The sequence below is a fragment of the Panthera uncia genome (assembly GCF_023721935.1).
Source record: "Panthera uncia isolate 11264 chromosome B2 unlocalized genomic scaffold, Puncia_PCG_1.0 HiC_scaffold_24, whole genome shotgun sequence".
NCBI classification, from domain to species: Eukaryota; Metazoa; Chordata; class Mammalia; order Carnivora; family Felidae; genus Panthera; species Panthera uncia.
The window spans coordinates 115919890-115941460 of record NW_026057580.1 but is presented as its reverse complement, the minus strand read 5'-3'; the positions used below and the strand labels follow the sequence as shown (position 1 = coordinate 115941460).

At 42.4% G+C, this 21571-nt stretch overlaps 1 protein-coding gene across 8 annotated transcripts in view; it reads left to right on the top strand.

Annotated features, from left to right (window-relative positions):
- PDE10A (phosphodiesterase 10A) overlaps window positions 1–21571 on the top strand; it is a 595277-nt gene that overhangs the window by 531563 nt on the left and 42143 nt on the right. For all 8 annotated transcript variants that reach the window (XM_049654571.1, XM_049654575.1, XM_049654578.1 and 5 more), the window contains 2 exons: window positions 1409–1595; window positions 20894–21036. In XM_049654571.1, coding sequence (XP_049510528.1) covers window positions 1409–1595; window positions 20894–21036 — 330 coding nt within the window. The remainder of the gene's footprint in view (window positions 1–1408; window positions 1596–20893; window positions 21037–21571) is intronic.

Below are 21571 nucleotides of genomic sequence, written 5' to 3'. Positions count from 1 at the left end.
GGATAGTTTTTAAACAGTGGCCCCGGCAAGTGCTGGCAAGGATGTGCAGAAGCCTGGGTTCTCATACTTTGCTGGTGGAAATGGATAAAGGTGCAGCCACCGTGGAGACCAGTTCTGCAGTTTCTTGTAGAGTTAAGCACATACTGACCGCGCTCAGTCGGCTGCACTCCGAGGGATCCAGAAAAGCAACACGTATCCACCCAGAGATTTGTCTGCACATCTGCAAAACAGCATTTTTCACCATTGCCAAAAAACTGGCTGTCAGCAAATACTAATATCCATGAACTGGTGAGTGGGTAAATAAGACGGATATTCCATACCCTGGAACACCGCGCAGCCATGAGGTGCCGGACCACCTGTACCGTGGTGCCTGCTACCATATGGATCAGTCTCAAAACATCACTCTAAGTGCAGGAAGCCAGGCACGAATGGCCGCCTCTAGCTATCTGGCTGTGTCTGTGGAGCTGAGTCCTATTTGTAAAAAACATTTTCTCGAAATCGGGAGGCCGCAAACATTTTCTCTTAAGGATCAGTTAGTAAGTATTTGGGGCCATAACGTCTCTGGCACAAGTCCTCAGCTGTGTTGCAGGGTGGTGACAATCCATTCAAGAATGGTGCGGTTGTGTTCCATTAAAACTGTTAACAGGGGCGCCTGGGGGGCTCCGTCGGTGAAGCGTCTGACTCTTGATTTCGGCTCAGGTCATGATCTCACGGATCGTGAGTTCGAGCCCCACATCAGGCTCTGTGCTGACAGCTGCGGAGCCTGCTTGGGATTCTCTCTCTCCCTCTCTCTCTGCCCCTCCCCTGCTCTCTAGTTCTCTCTCGTTCTCTCTCTCTCTCTTTCTCATATGAATAAATAAATATACATTAAAGAAATAAAAATGTTAACAAAATAGCAGAGGGCTGTTTTGGCCCCTAGTCTGCAGTGTGCTGACCCCTGCTCTAAATTCGTAAGGTGATAACTCCCATTTAAGTTTGTTTGTTAGCAAGTTACATCTCTCATAACATACAGCCAAGTCCAAAAGAACGCTATTTTACCGAATTTATTATATTTTTTCCTCTGCATCCGGTTTGTCTGTGTTGACCTGAGCATGCTGGATTCTCAACACCGGATGGTAAACTGAAAGCCCCCTAGAGACCGTTCCGAAAAACTCTTGAAAATAAAAGAACAGATTGGTTAGGACGCGTTTGAAAAGATTTTAGCTCAGCACTTCCAAATGTCACACTGTCCTTGAATTTAGAAGCTAAGTGGCCCCATTACAGTTCCTTTGTAATGGAAGCATGTAAATTGCAAAACTCACTTGAGACTTATGACGGAATGTATAGTTCACTTTCTTCTGTGTGTGTGTGTGTGTGTGTGTGTGTGTTTGTGTGTGTGTGTGTGTTTTGCTCTCGAACGCTACCACAGGGAAGTGGACTTGTACACGGGCTACACCACGCGGAACATACTGTGCATGCCCATCGTGAGTCGGGGGAGTGTCATAGGCGTGGTGCAGATGGTCAACAAACTGAGCGGTAGTGCCTTCTCGAAAACGGACGAGAACAACTTCAAGATGTTTGCTGTCTTCTGTGCGTTAGCCCTACACTGTGCCAATGTAAGTGACGCTGTTTTAAATGTCTTTTTACTACTCCGTATCCACTTTGAACCCTTTTAGGTAAAGCAGTGGGAAGGTTTCTCCCCCCTGCCCCCCCCCGCCCCGCCCCAGCATTTCCTTCACAACCCAGAAAAGTGATTCCTGGTTGTACATATTTCAGGAGAGGTCTTAAAATGCTTTGGGAAAAAACAAAACAAAACAAAACAAAAAACTCTTCTAATAATTTGCATTTGTTTCAAGACGAATCTGTTAAAAACAAAAATGAGGTTATCTAAAGGTGCAGTGTTCAAATATAAGGTTTACTCATCACGGTATCTACGGAAATGAGTAAGGCAATGTTATCTAAACCCTTACTGTCTGTCATATGCACTGCATTGGAGACTTGTGTGCAAAAGATGGCAGGGACTCCTGGGTTGACCCCCCCCCGCCCCGGGAGAGTCCCACTCGTGAGACTGCGTGGGACACGTCTCAGCACGGTGGTCAGATTAGGGGTCAGTGCGCTCGACCCCCGCAAAACACGTACGTGTGCCCTCGTCACTGAATAATCTATTAAGTGAGTTCCTGTTTGTTTTGTGAGGCCTCACTTTAAAATAGTGGAGATAAACATTTGGTATTAGGTAAACTCTGATAATCCTTTAATGATATTACTGGCATTTCAAAGTCCGGGAAAATTGTAACCTTTTACAAAGCTAAACCAATGTAAATGGGAGTTACCACCATACTAATGTGGAAAAGTGTACTTTTTGGAGATAGAACCTTGAGTTCCATAGGGACAGCCACGTAGCTGATGGAAACAGCTGAGAGATGATTAGGAACAAAAGTGGCAAAAAACAGTACTCTGGTGACTAGGGACAACCGTATGCAACTCAGTGCTGTTTAGTAAGAACACCCCTCCTCTGCGTCACCCTGTGCCCTCTCACAGGGACCTCTCCTGTCACCCAGTGCATCAGAAATACATTAGTACAGCCGGCAAATACTTTTTGCTTTAAACATTTTCTGTACCTGTATTTCTCATGCATATGTAGAGAGAGAGAGAGACAGGCTTACATTTGTTTTCTTTAGTTTAAAAGTTGCAGAGAGGGGACCTCTGGGGGGCTCAGTTGGTTACGCGCCCAAGTCTTCCATCCAAGTACTAACCAGGCCTGATCCTGCTTAGCTTCCGAGATCAGAGGAGATCGGACACGTTCAGGGTGGTATGGCCGTAGACATGCGCCCAAGTCTTGATTTCGGTTCAAGTCATGATCTCACAGTTTGTGAGTTCAAGGCCTGCGTCAGGCTCTACACTGACAGCACGGAGTCTGCTTGGGATTCTCTGTCTCTCTCTCTGACCTCCCCCCAAAATAAATAAGTAAACTTTTAAAAAAGTTGCAGAGAATATAATTTCTAGTATATCCTGAATATTGGTTTTTATCAGTTTTTTAAATTTTCTTTAGTGTTTTTATTTATTTTCGAGACAGAGAGAGACAGAGCATGAGCAGGGAAGGGGCAGAGAGAGCCAGAGACACAGAATCTGAAGCAGGCTCCGGGCTCCCAGCTATCAGCACAGAGCCCGACACAGGGCTCGAACTCACAAAACTGTGAGATCATGACCTGAGCTGAAGTTGGATGCTTAACCGACTGAGCCACCCAGGCACCCCTTTATGGTTTTTTTATAAATGTTTCCGGTGGAATCTACTGTAGCAACTTGAGAACATTATAGTCCATTTAAATATATAACAATACGGTCATATGATCGTAAACTCTAGCATCATTCTTTTCTCTCTCTGAATATGTATTTCTGTACCCCACAGATGTTTGATCTAATGTAACATGTTTTATGCTTTAAAGTGTTTTATTTATTAAGATAAGCTAAAACATGTATAATAAGTGTTAAAAACTAATTTTGGCTTGTGATAGTATATGTCATTATGTGATCAAAGTAACCATGTTATAAAATTTTGATAAATGATTATCAAAGGTAAAAAATATCAATTATTGGAAACTGTTCTATCCTAATAAGATGTCTGTGACTTAAAAAAATGGCTAATATACCTATAAATACATTTTACCTATTTTAGACTGAAACTAAGCTTAGTGTAAGTTTTTTATACTTTTTATTTTAAAATAACTTCAGACAGAAGGCAACGTTACAAAAATAATACAAAGGTTCCCTCATACCGTTACCTGTGCTCCCCAGTGTTGGTATGTTGCCATTTTTACCTTGATTTTCTTCTTTCCTTCCTTCCTTCCTTCCTTCCTTCCTTCCTTCCTTTCTTTCGTTCTTTCATTCTTTCTTTCGTTCTTTTGTTCTTCCTTTCTTTCCTTCTTTCCTTCTTTCTTTCTTTCGTTCTTTCCTTCTTTCTTTCTTTCTTCTCTCTCCATCCCATTCATAGATGTTGTGTTTCTCTGATCTGTTTGAGAGCGTGTTTTAGACAAAATGTCCCCTAACGCCCAAGTACTTTTGTTTGTATTTTCTAAAGGCAAGTGCATCATCTCATTTTTCCACTGCAGAATTTCAAAGTCCAGAAATTCCTGTTGGAACCGTACAAGTTTGTTAGGACTGTCATGACCCGCACTGCAGACTGGCTGGCTTAGACAACAGGAAGTGATCAGCCACAGTCTGGCAACTCCAAGTCCCATTGTATCAGTGACTTCGGTTTCTTCTGAGGCCTCTCTCCTTGGTCTCTAGGTGGCCCTCTTCTCCCTGTGTCTACATACGGTCCTCCTCCTGTGCATGTCTGGGTTCTGATCCCCTTTGCTCAGAAGGACACATGTCCTACCGAATTCAGGCCCAGCCTTTTGACCTCATTTTACCCTAATCGCCTCTTAAAGGCCCTGTCTCCAAACATGTCACGTTCTGAGGCACTACAGATTTAAGGTTTCAACATAGGAATTTGGGGACTAAATTCAGCCCCTAACCTATGCCAGGTATCTTACCTACAAACTTCTTTTTCATGTTTATTTTATTTATTTTGAGAGAGAGAGAGAGTGCGCGAGCAGAGGAGGGGGAGAGAGAGAGTCCCAAGCAGGCTCCGCAGCTGTCCGTGCAGAACTCGACGTGGGGCTCGAACTCACGAACCCTGAGATCGTGACCTGAGTCGAAATCAGGAGTCAGACGCTTAACCCACTGAGCCCCCCAGGCGTCCCTAAACTACAGACTTCTTTAGCGTCCTTTCATCTGGACCCATTCCTTACTCTTGGCCTTTCATGACCTGGGTATTTTTTAAGCATATAGGCCGGTGATTTTGTAGAATGTGTCTTAATTTAATTTGGACTTGTCTGACGTTTCCTCACGATTATATTGAGGTTATAATTTTGGCAGGACTCTCACAGGCTGATGTGTCCCCAGCAGATCCCCTGAGCAGGGACACATCCTTTGGTGACGTTCGCTTCCTCGTTTGGTTAAGGTGCTGTCGGACAGGTTTCTCCTCTGAAACGTTTTCCCTTTTTCTCACCATTTGAGAAGAGAGATTTTACCTAAGCCTCTGGAGTCACTTCCTCTTTCTCTCTTTCCCTGAGCTACATATTGACACCCCTGCTCTTACACCACAGAATTCCTTCTAGCCACCTCATTGCCATCTTTGGAACTTTCTTCTTTGACACTGAGAAATTCGATTCCCACTCTTCAACATCAATTTTATTCCTGCTTGTCCCTTTTCTCTCCAAGGAGGCCTGAAGTATTGCTTTCGTTAATAAGGAAATAACAGAAAGCATTTTATTCAAAATGCAATTTATTTTGCTTTATTCAAAAGCAATTTCTCTTCATTTGAATTCCACCTGAGCTAAGATATGGAAAAAGTGATTTTAAATGGTCGATCAAAAGTTATTTTAAATGATCTATCGGCTGAAAACTTATTTCTGTCCACCTTCAATATTTTGTGAAAGCTTTAGAAACCATTATTAGATCTCATTAATACCATATTTTATATTTCCATTTGTTTTAGGAGGTTTTTATACTAGAGCAATTTACGGAAGGGGTTAATTTGAAATGGGAGGTGGACAAAAGTCATTTTTAGGTCAGTGTATGTGAGGAAGTTAAGGAGGTAGAAATCAGTCCTCTTAAGGTCTGTCCGGGATTCCATGGGTTCCTTGAAGAACGCATCACTGTCGGTTTAAACACTCCTGAGTTGGGGAGGAGTTAAGACGGCAGAGAAGCAGGGGGACCCTGGGCTTTCCTCGTCCCTCAAACACGGCTCTATTGAGGTCAGATTTTTAGAACACTCGGGAAGTGGATCTGCAGAGTGGCCGAGGATCTCCACAGCTGGAGGGAGACTGCGTGACAGGTGGGAGGTACGTGGAAATGATTTGGGGGAGAGAAAGACGGCGGTGCCACGGAGGGGGAGGGAACCCTTTCCGTGGAGAGACAAAAGGGAGAGAGAGAGGGAAGGATTGGGAAAGTGTGGCATAAAGTTTGCACAAGGGGAAAACCTCTTTGGCCCACAGACGGGAGAGCGAGAAGTACTGAGTGTCCCAGTTCTCTTTTGCAAACAGCACTTGGAGCTCAAACTGTGAGGTTTTAGAAGCGCATGACTTTCTCCGGGGCGGAGCTGTGGCCTGTGCCGGCCCCGGGGAGGGGGAGGGAGGGAGCCGGCCCCGGAGCGTATAGGATCTCCGGGGCACACTGGGAGAGAACAGTCCCCTTCCTGGAGTACTGTTGGAAGAGGGTTTATTGCCTCCCAAGGATAAAAGACCCTGCAGGTGCCATCCAAAGGCCTTTTGTCAGCAGGGGACAGAAGTGCACCCAGAGGAAATATAACCTTTGCTGCTTTGAGCGGTGTTACACCATAGATTCCGCACGCCGTGCAGGCGTGGGACCGTTTCTCAGGAACAGAGGACGTCGCACGGCGTGGAGAGGCTCGACTCCAGAGGAAGGAGGGCACATCCGTGCAGTGCCCCGTGCTTTTAAGACTTTGAGTTTTTTTTTAATTTTTTTTTTTTCAACGTTTTTTATTTATTTTTGGGACAGAGAGAGACAGAGCATGAACGGGGGAGGGGCAGAGAGAGAGGGAGACACAGAATCGGAAACAGGCTCCAGGCTCCGAGCCATCAGTCCAGAGCCTGACGCGGGGCTCGAACTCACGGACCGCGAGATCGTGACCTGGCTGAAGTCGGACGCTTAACCGACTGCGCCACCCAGGCGCCCCAAGACTTTGAGTTTTGAATCCCAGCCCCGTGCCAAAGATAAAAGGCAGGACAGTCGTGGCGCAGGGCGAGCTGACCGCCCTCGCTGTTCCGTGAGGGCTGCCTGAACAGGGCAGGGTGTGAGATCCCTGTCCGAGGACCAGAGATTGGGGTGGCGCCATCTTACCCCCAACACCAGCACGGTGCGACCTCAGAGTGCAACACACAGGCCCCCGGTGGAGGCAGGACCCGTTTACGCCGAACCCCGCCCCGCCGCAGGCCTGCCAGCTGCTTATCTGTGGGGGCCAGACTGACCCTGAGCCAACGCAGCAGGCCTCTCCTGAAGCCCAGCACAGCCAGCACCTTCCAGGCCCCAGGTGTTCTGAAAATCAGCTCCTTCAGAACAACACCTACAGTTCTTTTCTTCTTTCTTCTTCGTTTGTACTTTTGGAATCAGGCTCCTAGTTTCTTGTTTGTTTTGTCATGTCCTTTTCTCTTTTTTTCCATCAGGCTTTTTTATTCCTTTTTTCTTTTCTTCTTTTTTTCCTTTCTTTTTCTTTGGAATCAGCCTTCACGTTTTTTGATTCTCTGGGTTTATTTTTTGGCTCCCTTTCATTTTCTCTTTTTTTGGGGATCAGTCTTCCCCCCCCGACACTTTTTTTCAGGGGTACTTCAACAAATAAAGCACACCTCATTAAGGTTCAAACACTCCCCACTACAGGCGAGGAGCTCTGAAGTGGACCGACCAGCGGGAACGAGCAGTGGAATGCGTATAAGATACACCAGAAACACTTCCTGGAGTGCTAGGCCCTGGACAGTGTATGATTTCTTTCTCATATAGCAGTACTCTCAGGTGCAGGAAATATAACATGCTTTTAAAACACCCAAAAGGGTGGGATGAGGTGACCTAGTGGTTATGGTGATTGGCTGCTAAAACACCCAAAAGACAGAAACTTAGCCAAAATGACAAGACAGAGGAATTCTCCCCAAAAGAAAGGTCAAAAAGAAATCACAGCCAGGGACTTGCTCAAAACAGATGTATGCAATATATCTGAACAAGAACTTAGAACAACAGTCGTAAGACTACTAGCTGAGCTTGGAAAAAAAAAAAAAGCATAGAAGACACCAGAGAAACCCTTGGTGCAGAGGTCAAAGACCTAAGAAGTAATCAGGATGAAATAAAAAATGCCATAACTGGGACGCAAAACAAACTAGACGTACTGACAATGAGGATCAAGGAAGCAGAGGAAAGAATCATTGATACAGAAGATAAAATTATGGAAAATAATAACGCTTGAAAAAAAGAAGGAAAGGATATTCTATCACAAGGGGAGACTTAGAGAACTAAGTGATTCCATGAAACAAAACAATATCTGTATTATAAGAGTCCCAGAAGAAGAGCTGGAAAACAGGGCAGAGGATCATTTGAACAAATTATAGCTGAGAACTTCCCCAATCTGGGGAAGGAAACAGGCATCCAAGTCCAACAGGCACAGAGGGCTCCCTTCAAAATCAACAAAAATAGATCAATACTGTTGATCATAGTGAAACTTGCAAAATACAAAGAGAGAATTCATGGTGAAACTTACAAAATACAAATATAAAAAGAGAATTCTGAAAGTAGCTAGGGCCCAAAGGTCCTTCACCTACAAGGGTAAACACATATAGCAGACCTGTCCACTGAAACTTGGCAGGCCAGAGGGGAGTGGCAGGAAGTATTCAACATGCTGAATAGGAAAAATATGCACTAAGAGTCCTTTACTCAGCAAGGCTGTCATTCAGAATAGAAGGAGAGATCCAGACTTTCCCAGACGAACAAAAACTAAAGGAGTTCGTGACCACTAAACCAGCCCTGCAAGAAATTTTAAGGGGGATTCTCTTAAGCGGAGAAAAGAAAAGAAGACCAAAAGCAACGAAGACAAGAAAGGACCAGTAAACATCACCAGAAACACCAAGTCTACTGGTAACACAATGACACTAAATTCCTATCTTTCAGTAATCCCTCTGAATGTAAATGGATTAAATGCCCCAATGAAAAGACTTAGGGCATCAGAATGGATTTTTTAAAAAAAGAAAAAAGATCCATCTATGTGCTGCCGACAAGAGACTCTTTTTAGAGCCAAATACCTTCAGATTGAAAGTGAGGGGATGGAGAACTATCTACCATACTTCTGGAGGTCAAAAGAAAGAGTCGCCATACTTCTATCAGACAAACTAGGTTTAAAACAAAGACTAACAAAAAATGAAGAAGGTCATTATATCGTAATTAAGGGGTGTATCCATCAAGGAGATCTAACAGTTGTAAATATTTATGCCCCCAACTTGAAAGCACCCAGATGTACAAATCGGTTAATAACCAACATATAGAAACTCATTGTTAATAATACCATGATAGTAAGAGACTTTAATACCCCACTTACAACGATGGACAGATCCTCTAAGCAGAAAATCAACAAGGAAACAATGACAGCGAATGACACACTGGAACAGAGGGATTTAACAGATATATTCAGAACATTTTACCCTAAAGCAGCAGAATACACATTTTCCCCAAGTGTACCTGGAACATTCTCCAGAATAGATCACATCTGGGTCACAAATCAGCCCTCAACAGATACAAGAAGATCGAGATCATACCGTGCATATTCTCAGATCACAGCGCTATGAAACTTAAAATCAACCACAAGAAAAAATTTTGAAAAGCCCTCAAATACATAGAGGTGAAAGAACATCCTGCTGAAGAATGAATGGGTCAATCAGGAAATTAAAGAAGTTAAAAAAAATACTTGGAAGCAAATGAAAATGAAAACACCACAGTCCAAACCCTTTGGGATGCAGCAAAGGCAGTCCTAAGAGGGAAGTGCATTGCAATTCTCAAGAAGTAAGAAGGTCCCAAATACACAACCTCACCTTATACCTAAAGGAACTAGAAAAGCAGCAAATAAAGCCTAAAGCCAACAGAAGAAGGGAAAAAGTAAAGATTAGAACAGAAATAAACGATACGGAAACCAACAAATAAAAACCCAGCAGAACGAAAGAGGAGAGATCACAACCAACACCACAGAAATACAAACGATTATAAGAGAATACTGTGAAAAATTACATGCCAACAAACTAGACAATCTGGAAGAAATGGAAAAACTCCTAGAAACTCAAACAGTACCAAAACTGAAACAGGAAGAAATAGACAATCTGAACAGGCCCATAACCAGCAAAGAAATTGAGTCAATTATCAAAAATCACTCAAGAAACAAGAGTCCTGTGAGATGGCTTCCTAGGGGAATTCTACCAGACATTGAAAAGAGTTAATACCTTTTCTTTTCAAACTATTGCAAAAAATGGAAATGGAAGGAAAGCTTCCAAACTTATCTATGAAGCCAGCATTACCTTGGTTGCAAAACCAGACAAAGACCCCCCTAGAAAGGAGAATTACAGTCCAATATTCCTGATGAACCTGGATGCAAAAATTCTCAACAAGATATAGGAAACCGAACTTTACGGTACATTAAAAGAATTATTCGCCATAATCAAGTGGGATTTATCCCTGGGCTGCAGGGCTGGGTCAGTGTTCACAGATCAATCAACCTGATGTACCACATTAATAAAAGAAAGGAGAAGAACCATATGATCCTCTCAATAGATGGAGGAAAAGCATTTGACAAAGTGCAACATCCTTTCTTAATAAAAAACCCCAAGAAAGTAGGGATAGAAGGAACATAAGTCAACATCATAAAGGTCATGTATGAAAGACCCACAGCTAATATCCTCCTCAATGGGGAAAAACTGAGAGCTTTCCCCCTAAAGTCAGGAACATAACAGGGATATCCACTTGCACCACTGTTGTCCAACATAGTACTGGAAGTCCTCGCCTCAGCAACCAGGCAACAGATTGGCAAAGAAGAAGTCAAACTTTCATTCTTCGCTCGTGACGTGGTGCTCTACATGGAAAACATGAAAGACTCCCTCAGAACACTGCTAGAACTAATACACGAATTCAGCAAAATCCGAGGATAAAAAAATCAATGTACAGAAATCAGTTGCATTTCTATACACCAATAATGAAGCAGCAGAAAGAGAAATCAAGGAATCGACCCTATCTACAGTTGCACCAAAAACCGTAAGATACCTAGGAATAAACCTAACCAAAGAGGTAAAAGATCTGTACTCTGAAAACTATAGAAAACTTATGTAAGAAATTGAAGACACAAGGAAGTGGAAAAACGTTCCACGCTCGTAGATTGGAAGAACAAATACTGTTAAAATGTCAATACTACCCAAAGCAATCTATGTCTTCAATGCAATCCCTATCAAAATAGCACCAGCGTTCTTCACAGAGCTAGAGCAAACAATTCTCAAATTTGTATGGAACCAGATAAGATCCCGGATAACCACAGTCATGTTGAAAAAGAAAGCCAAAGCTGGAGGCATCACAATTTTGGACTTCAAGCTGCATTACAAAGCCGTAATCATCAACACAGTGTGATACTGGCACAAAAACCGACACCTAGATCAGTGGAACAGAAAGAGAACCCAGGGGCGCCTGGGTGGCTCAGTCGGTTAAGCGTCCAACTCTCGATTTCAGCTCAGGTCATGATCTCCCGGTTTGTGAGTCTGAGCCTCTCGTTGGGCTCTGCACTCACAGTGCAGATCCTGCTTGTGATTCTCTCCCTCTCCCCCACTCTCTCTCCCCCTCCACCACTCATGCCGTTTCTGTCTCTCTCAAAATTAAACTTTAAAAAGGTTAAAAAAAAAAACGAATAGAGAACCCAGAAATGAACCCACAAACGTATGGCTAACTAATCTTTGACAAAGCAGGAAAGAGTATCCAGTGGAAAAAAGACAGTCTCTTCAGCAAGTGGTGCTGGGAAAACCAGACAGCAACATACAGAAGAATCAAACTGGACCACTTTCTCACACCGTACACAGAAGTAAATTCAGAATGGATTTATGTTTGAATAAATAAGACCCAACCTAATAAGACCTAATAAGACCCAACCTAATAAGACCGAATAAGATGGATTGCTATCCATCAAAATCCTGGAGGAGAAAACAGGTAGCACCCTCTTTGACCTCAGCCACAGCAGTTTCTTACTAGACATGTCTCCAGAGGAAAGGGAAATAAAAGCAAAAGTCAACTGTTGAGATTTCATCAAGATTAAAAGCTGCTACACAGCAAATGATGCAATCAACGAAACTCGAAGGCAGCCAACAGAATGGAAGATATTTTCCAATTACAAAGCGGAAAAAGGCTTAGTACCCAAAATCTATAAAGAGCTTACCAAGCTTAACGCCTGAAAAACAAAACAAATAATCCGATGAAGAAATGGGTAGACGACACGTACAGACACTTTTCCTAAGCTGTCCAGATTGCTAACAGACACATAAAAAGATGCTCAACATCACTTATCATTAGGGAAATACGAATCAAAACAATGAGACACCACCTCACACCTGTCTGAATGGATAAAGTGAACAACTCAAGAAACAATAGACGTTGGCAAGGATGCAGAGGTAGGGGGACTGTTTTGCACTGTTGGTGGAAATGCAGATCGGTGCAGCCACTCTGGAAAACGGTATGGAGGATCCTCCAAAAAATAAAAAATAGAACTATCCTACAACCCAGCAACTGCACTGCTTGGTGTACAGAAGGATACAAAGGGGCACACGCACCCAATGTTTATAACAGCACTGTCCACAAGAGTCCAAGTATAGAAAGAGCCCAAATGTCTGTCGATAGATAAATGGATAAAGAATACGTGGGGTACATCTACGTGCATATGTACACACGCACAATGGAATATTAGACGTCAAAGAGAATGAATCTTGCCATTTGCAACAATGTGGATGGAACTAGAGTGTATTATGCTAAGTGAAATGAGTCAGAGAAAGATAAATATATGGTTTCACTCATGTGGAATTTAAGAAACAAAACAGATGAACGTCGGGGAGGGGAAAGAAAAGTAAGATGAAAACAGGGAGATCGATCGTAAGAGACCCAAATACAGAGAATAGGCTGAGGGCTGCTGGAGAGGAGGTGGAGGGGGATGGGCATTAAGGAGAGCACTTGCTGGGATGAGCCCTGGGTGTTGTATGTAAATGATGAATCACTAAATTCTCCTGAAACCGATATTACACTGTCTGTTAACTAACGTGAGTTTCAATAAATTAATTTAAAAACAAAACAAAACACTCCTGAGTTGATTCATCCGTGTTATTAACGGCTGGCCCCGGCAAGTCCCAAGGTCTTCAAACCCGCAGGGTGTTGCATCATAAAACCCGGGCGCAAACGTGATTAAATGTTTATAGCACACTAAAACCAAATTTACACAAGAAAAGTAACGCTCCTGAAAAGTCGTGACTCAGTTAACAGGCAGTCTGTCTTTCCATTGATTTTTTTTTTTTTCTTTTAAGAAAATTACTTACGGTGCAAGTTGCCAAACTATGTGATGCAGTGGCAGCTCTCTGTAGAGTTTGTGACTGGTTTTTGTTTTGTTTTGTTTTGTTTTACTGCAGTATTTCTTCTCGCTAAAAGTTATAGAAATTATATTGTTTGGACAGGTTCTCCAACTCAAAACAACAGCCTCTTTATCTGACTCCTGTTCTCCAGTTCCCTTCCCGGCCCTCCCGCCTGAGGGGTTCTTGGAGCTGAGTTTACTTCAAAAGTGCTCCTATTCAGAAAAGGACCAACTCACATGTCGTCTTTAAAGTGACACTTCTTTTGTTAGTTGGAGCACGAATCCTTCCAAATAAAAAAGAAGACAGTTCCCAGTTTCGGTAAGACAGCCGCTGGTTTCTTTACAATGGGGTTTTCCAGAACCTTCCTCAACTAAAAAGAGTGGTCGACAGACCACGAGAGTAGAGGCTAAGACCTGAATCCGGTCCTCGTGCTGGCACTGACATGATTTTTTTGAGCAAATTTGCTTCCGCATCTGAGCATTCTTCCCCCAACCATCATACGAAGCTTAGGAAAAACACCTTGTGGTAAACCCTGTCCTAAGCATTAATCACATCTGTGGGCTCCTTGTCTTTCCCTCAATGTTCTATTTGTTTCTAGAGGATATACGTAAATTTTTATTAAGGTCATAAATGTGAAAAGCTTTGTGCTGCTAGTACGAAGTACTTTTTTTTTTTTTTAAGTTTATTTTGAGAGAGAGAGCACGCGAGCAGGAGAGGGGCAGAGGGAGAGGGAGAGAGAGGATCCCAAGCAAGCTCTGCACTGTCAGCATGGAGCCTGACGTGGAGCTTGAACCCGTGAACCCTGAGATCGTGACCTAAGCCGAAACCAAGAGTCTGACACTCAGTTGGCTGACCCACCCAGGCGCCCCAGGATGAAGTACTTTTTAATGGTCCGCTGATACAGAGTCAGACTAAGTATGTCGGTCCTAGAAATTTTTAAATCCTTCCGCTCTTGAAATTGTTCACATGGAAATTGCTTCCTTGTTATTATTATTTAAAAAAATTTTTTAATGTTTATTTTTGAGAGAGAGAGAGAGAGAGAGAGACGGTGCAAGTGGGGGAGGGGCAGAGAGAGGGGGAGACACAGAATCCGAAGCAGGCTCCGGGCTCCGAGCTGTCGGCGCAGAGCCCGACGCGGGGCTCGAACCCACGAACTGGGAGATCGTGACCTGAGGTGACGTCAGATGCTTAGCCTACCGAACCACCCAGGCGCCCCTGAAAATTGCTTCTAACAGTGAACGTGATAATAGAACAGCACATCTTACTGATGTTTGGCTCAGTCGTCTTTGATTAAAAGTTTTGTCCAAGAGGCAGGGCACATGGGCCGCAGGAACACTCCTGTTCTTTAGCTCTCCTGTGCTTCCTTTTGATTACACCTCTTGTATCATGCAGGGGGCATACCTCTGACTGGCAACGTCTCCATCTCATTAATAGATAATGCTCGTACTGTTAGCAGAAAGGTAACAACCACTTTAAAAAAGCTTGAAAGCTCTTTTAAAAGTAAGAGTTAATTAATTTAGTCACGCATATTATGCTTTCAAGTAAATAATTTGATAACGATGCCGAAAGCCAACAGGATAGCCATAATACCTGTTCCATCCTCTGCCTGGAGAAGGCAATCCTTTAAAGCAGATTAGATCTTTACAGTTGGGATCAGAAACCATTTGCCATTAAAGGAATGTGGGGGGAAAAATCATTACTGAATCGAAACCAATTGGCTAGGGACAGATTTAATAAATGGCGTAACCTGTATTCGTTCCTGAATTCACCAACCAAGCAGTGAGTATCTTCTCTGTCCCGGACGGTGAATGTAAGATCGTCATAGTAGGAACCACTCTTAACTCAGTACGACACTTACTCCATGACGGGTTCTGTTTTGGACATTTTACATACAAAAACCACAGTCTCACACCAGTCCAGAGTGAGGAATACATTTCCATCTGGCACAAGAAAGATCAGCCGTCCAGAGTTTAAGCAATTTGCACAAGGTCACACAGCAGTACGTGTATGAGAGAACCAGGGTCTGAATGCAAGTAGACCTTTCACATGACCCTGCCCTTCCCTGAGACTGCTGAAGAGAGAGACAGACAGTAAGGCGTGTTTTTAAGTTTTCTATACAAGATACAGAGTAGGCGGTACCTAAGAGAGTGTGAAATTTTGCCGGAATGGGGGAAAGTTCAGGAAACACCTTCACAATGTAATGTAAATGAGAAGGCAAAGATAGGATGAATCAAATAGTTTGGAATAAGTTGGTAGAAAGTTTAATAATTCGTGGTGTACTTCAGAGGAGAATTGCGTAAGTTGAATTTGTGTCTGTAGATGATGAACTGAATGTTGGGTACAACACTTGAGTTTTTCATATCTCCAACAAAACTTTTCTCAGAAATGCCCGCCAAGGGACGCTTGGACACAGTTGGTTAAGCGTCCGACTCCTGATTTCTGCTCAGGTCATGATCTCACCGTTCCTGGGACCGAGCCTCGCTTGGGCTCAGCAGTGACAGTGTGGAGGCTGCTTGCTTTCTCTCTCTTTCAGAATAAATTAATAAATATTAAAAGAAATACCCACCTAAAATTTACCTATCTCTGTTTGTAGGAACATGGTAACACCCACTTTTCCCCCCTCTAACATCCTTAATTTGAATACTCTTAGAAAAAAATGACTGAATAAAAATTCTTAGACTGCATCTTTTAGGTAACACGAAATAGGTTACACGAAATAGAAACCTTTTAATCCTTTTCCAAATCTACAAGTGTATAGGTAACAGGTTTTAATGGACTTAGATTTTTGGGGGGACTCTAGGACTACAAGGTTTATAAAATATGCTCATTTATTCCTTCCCCAAATAGGAGCTGAACACTTGAACGTGTTAGGTCCTATGCTAGGTACAGATTGAGAATTAACTGACCCTGAAGCCTAGGTGGTTTCAGGTCCCACACGTATGTCTGTGTTTGTTGAAGTCTCAAGGCGCTGAGTACAGGCAGTTTCCATTCTTGTGTTGATTTTCAAGGCATCGCTTTCAGATGTGCAATTTTTCTTTCACATTTGACACTCTTTCCCTCTGCCCTTTTAAATCATCCTCTGATCACTTTTGGAGTTGAAGGTTGCTGAGTATTGTTCTGTCTCAAGCTGGAAATCAGAGAGATGTGCATTTTATTTTTGCTGAATTTTTAATTTTTTTAATGTGTTAACTTTAATTTTTAATATTTTTCTTTTTCTAAATATAATTTATTGTCAAGTTAGTTAACATACAGTGTATACAGTGGGCTCTTGGCTTCGGAAGTAGATTCCCATGATTCATCGCTTGCATACAACACCCAGTGCTCATCCCGACAAGTGCCTTCCTCAATGCCCATCACTCATTTTCCCCTCCACCACTCCGTCACCCCTCCCCTCAACCCTCAGTTTGTTCTCTGTATTTAAGAGTCTCTTATGGTTTGCCTCCCTCTCTGTTTGAAACTCTTTTCTTTTTCCTTTTCCCCTCTCCCATGGTCTTCTGTTAAGTGTCTCAAATTCCACATATGAGTGAAAACGCACGGCATCTGTCTTTCTCTGACTTATTTCACTTAGCATAGCAGTCTCCAGTTCCATCCACATTGTTGAAAATGGCAAGACAGACACATGAAAAGATGCTCAAAATCGCTCATCATCAGGGAAATACAAATCAAAACCACAATGAGATACCACCTCTGTCAGAATGGCTAAAATTAACAACTCGGGCAACAACAGATGCTGGCGAGGATGCGGAGAATGAGGAGTCCTCTTGCACTGTTGGTGGCAATGCAAGCTGGTGCAGTCGCTCTGGAAATCAGTGTGGAAATTCCTCCAGAAATTAAAAATAGAACTACCCTACGACCCAGCAGGAGCGCTACTAGGAATTTATCCAAAGGGTACAGGAGTACTGATTCACAGGGGCACATGTACCCCAGTGTTTATAGCAGCGCTTTCAACAGTAGCCAAATAATGGAAAGATCCCAAACGTCTATCCACCGATAAATGGATAAAGAAGATGTGGTATATATATACAATGGAATACTACTTGGCAATGAGAAAGAATGAAATCCGGCCGTTTTAAGACCATTACTTCCAACTTACCCACTTTGGACCTTGAGAAAGTTGGTTTGCTTTTGAGTGTCTATTTCCTAAACTAACGAGTAGCAATAACACCAAGCGTGGGCTTGCCGTTAGGACTAAATCAGGTAGTGTAGGTAAGATTCTTAGGAGTGGTTCTCAACAATACTCCCTTTGTGCTTAGCTCTAGTTAGTCATGATATTTGTGTTTTGCGAATAGTCATCGTAGTCAGTTTCATAAAATCCCACTTCATTGCTACATATATAGCTGGGGGGTTGTTTCCATGGGCTAAGCTGCTTTTTTTTTTTTTTTTTTTTTTTAATTGGTATTTCCCTCAGTTTTTACTGGAAAGTAGCAAGAAAGAGCTAACCGAGGGAGCTTTGAGGCCTACCCTAAGAGAAAACCTGTACGTTGACAGAGTAAGAGAAGTCAGCGAATCTTACAGGACCTCTCCATTTTCCATACAACGAAGCGTGTCCGGACACACAGCTTGGGTCACTTTTCTTGTGACTTAATCCTCTTTGCTTTCTTCTAAACTAAACTATCCTTGTTAGTAGGAGCATAACACCAAAAATAATATAGATTTGTGTCTGTGCATGTCTTTTTTTTCTGCTCCCCTGTTGGTTTTTCATCAAGCAAAGGGCCTGGAGAATAATATTGTCACACTTGCAAATCTCAGCGTGGAAAGGTTTCTTTGTGGGTTGTCTGTGATAGTTTGTTTGGGCCTGGCTTGAAGAAAGACAGCATCTTAAACACATCTCCCTAGGATCTGGTCAAGAAAAAATAATTCTCATTCCTTTGCCTTTTTGGTGCTTGTGGCTTCCGTAAACTAGAGTAGCTTTGTAGGCATAGGAAGTGACGTGCCAAACGGTACATTTTTCCCACAGTATATTTTTAATCTCTCCATTGTCTTTCATTAACTCAGATCTTAGGATTACCCATCTATGGATTCGGCCTTGTGTTGGTCTCTCCTTTGTTGAATTTTTTGATTCATTTTCTTATTTATTTGATATTTACGTACTTACTCAGATTCATCTGGAATTATTTCCTCTGTGGGAGACCTGTATGCGCAGGGCCGTGTAACTTTCCCCGTGTACCCCAAGTGTTCTTTGTTCTTAGACCAGTTTTGTTTGTTACTTTTTTAGCTCAAAATTCCAATATTATATGCCAACAGTATACACTGAGAAACTCCAGCTATGTAAGCTACAGGTCGAGTTTTCATTTCTTCAATGGGGAGGGACTGTTTTCCAACACAGTCTCACACAGGCTTCTCTTCTCTTCACAGAGCTCTTAATTCAGCAGATCCTCTCTCAGAGCACAGCCAAGTCTGTCTAACTACGCAGGCCTTCAGATCCCAGAACCATGAGCCACAAGCTCAGCCGGGCTGATAGCCCTCTGGTCCCCTGGGTCTGATAGCCCCGTGGTCCCCTGGGTCTGACAGCTGCGTATTTCATGCTGCCAAGTAAATAGTCATTTATCAGTAGGCTGTTTACAAATATTTGCTTCCAGTGTTTGGCTTGTCTTGTTATTCTCTTACCAGTTTCTTTCTAAGAGCAGTTCTTAACCTTGAAGAAGTCCAATTATTAGTTGTTTTCTTTTTATGATCATGCTGTTTAGCACTGTATCAAAGAAATGTTTGCCTAACCTAAAGTCACAAAGATTTCCTCCTATGTTTCCTTCTCGAAGTTTAGGTTTTACTTTTAGGTCTGTGATCCATTTTGAGTCAACTTTGTGTAGGTTGCAAGGTGAGGGTAGTCGTGCATTTGTTTGCGCGTGGGTGTCCAGTCGGCCTGGCACCGTCTGTCCCCTTTACTGTCCTTTCTGCACCACCTTGCCCCTGCGCACCTGTTGAAAACCAGCTGACGTTTAAGAGCATCATGGCCTCTTGACAAATCGACCCCCTTTGTCATTCAAAATTATCCTTCTTTACCCCTGCTAATAGTCTTTGCTCAAAATCTACCTCATCTGATGGTAATACAGCCACCCCAGCTTTCTTTTGAGTGGTATTAAATGGTGTATAATTTCCATCATTTTACCTCATCTGGGTCTTTATTTTTAAGGTAGGATTTTTTGGTAAAACGCATAAGATGGGTCTTGTTTTTTATCCGGTCTGGCAGTTTTTGCCTTTTACCCAGAATGTTTCAACTATCACATTCTATGTTTAAGGATAAATCCCCTGTCTTGTTGCTTTCTGTTTTCTTCTTTATTCCCTTTTACCTCTCTTTCTTCCTTTAAAATGGAATTTTTTTTTTTTTACAATTTTAATTTGTGAAACCACTTTTAACTTACTAAACTCTTCTCCATGAAGAGTTCTTTAAGTTTCATAATGAACCTGTTCGATAATATATAAAGATGCAACTAATTCGTTTGCAGGATTAACTGATCCTCACCAGGGGAAATAGAAAGTTATGTGAATTTAAGCCAAAAATATTAGTGGCTAGGGAACAAAGCTCCAAGTGTGATGTTTAAGAACAGCCAGTACTACGTTTATTCCATTTGGATGGAACTGCGTGGTTTTCAGCATATCTTTTTCGAATAGTGTAACTCAAAATCTAAGTATTGAAATAAATCAGACTGAACCCAGACCTTAACATCACCGTGGCACGAATTATTAAAGAAAACGCTTGACAACTGACAGCATACTTGTAATTCGTGCTTTCATTTTAAAATACGTGATTGTTTAATAAGAACAAAAAGTCTTCTTCAGTAATAAAATAACGTCTTATTAACAGTAATAAAATAAACTATTAAAAAATACATACTTTCTATTTTTTTATCTTTTTAAATTTCTATTTTAGTATAAACAACATATCCACACATTGTATGTGCCTGTAATTGCTAAAGGAGTATACGTTTATTAGGCATATGCATCTCTAAAATTCTTTTACTGATAAAGGACTTCACGATTAAACACTGTCGAGACTCCGTGGACCCGAGGACTTTGGCGTCACCAAGAATTAAGATAAATATATGTTTTTTAATTTTTTAATGTTTATTTATTTTTGAGAGAGAGAGAGAGACGCAGAGACAGAGTATAAGCAGGGAGGGGCAGAGAGAGAGGGAGACACAGAATCAAAAGCAGGCTCCAGGCTCTGAGCTGTCGGCACAGAGCCCAACACGGGGCTCGAACGCACAAACTATGAGATCATGGCCTGAGCTGAAGTCAGACGCTTAACCGACTGAGCCACCCAGGTGCCCCTAAGATAAATACTTTTAAAAGAAGACTTAGAAAAACAGTCTTAACTCCTGACTCATTTAGTCTCTGTCTCAGTGTGTTTGGGGTCCCGTAACAAAATACCATAGACTTGGTGGTCTAGAGACAACAGACGTTGGAGTTTCTCCCAGTACTGGAGGCTGGGAATCTAAGAAGAAAGGGACCACCAGACACATACCAAATAATCTCACTATCCAGAGAGAATTGCAGAATTTAATAAGCCTTTTAAAATGGAGATACAATTTAAAAAACTCTGAGGTGTTTTGTATCTTCAAAGGCACATGTGTGGGTGTCTTCGTTGTATATGGAAATGTATGGCGATCATAGTTAATGGACGATAATAGTGTTTTCAGTCATAGTTCTGACTGATTCTTTTGTACCGAATTCTGACCTTTAGTGACATAACTACTTGAAGCGCTCATTTAATTTACCCTTAACTTTGTGGGTTTGCCATCCAGATGTATCACAGGATCCGACATTCCGAGTGCATTTACCGGGTGACAATGGAGAAGCTGTCCTACCACAGCATCTGCACCGCGGAAGAGTGGCAAGGCCTCATGCACTTTAACCTCCCGGTGCGCCTCTGCAAGGAGATCGAATTGTGAGTGTTTTGTCCTGTCGCTTCCGGAACGGTTTTAACTTGATTCCGCCCGACACGAACTGGGTATACAGTTAGAGTCATGGACCCCACGTTACACGTGCTCTGTGGGTTCCCATTTTCCCTTCCACCGTGACTCCCCTTCTCGTGATGGAAGGTGGAAATAAAGGCCACGCCTCTTTTATCTTTAGGAAAAAACATCTGACCGCCATTTTGAAATGGGTTAACTGAGATGTTAGCTTTTTCTCATTAGTCTTCTGCCTACTTTACAGCCGACGGTACCTGATGTTCAAAGTGGCGTCAAAGACCAGGGATCTAAAAGTTTCTATTTCCGTGCACTTTTAGATTTCAAAACTAAATTTTAGAATTTAGTAAGAATGAGTTCACCTTTCACATTTTCTTTCCTAATCCTGTGTTAATATATGTGAGTTCCTGGTGGTAGGACCTCTGATGATATGTATGTTCATTCTAAGTGCAAGCCAGCAATCTCCCTCTCTCTCTCTGCCCCTCCTCTGCTCTCACTCTCTCTCTCTCTCTC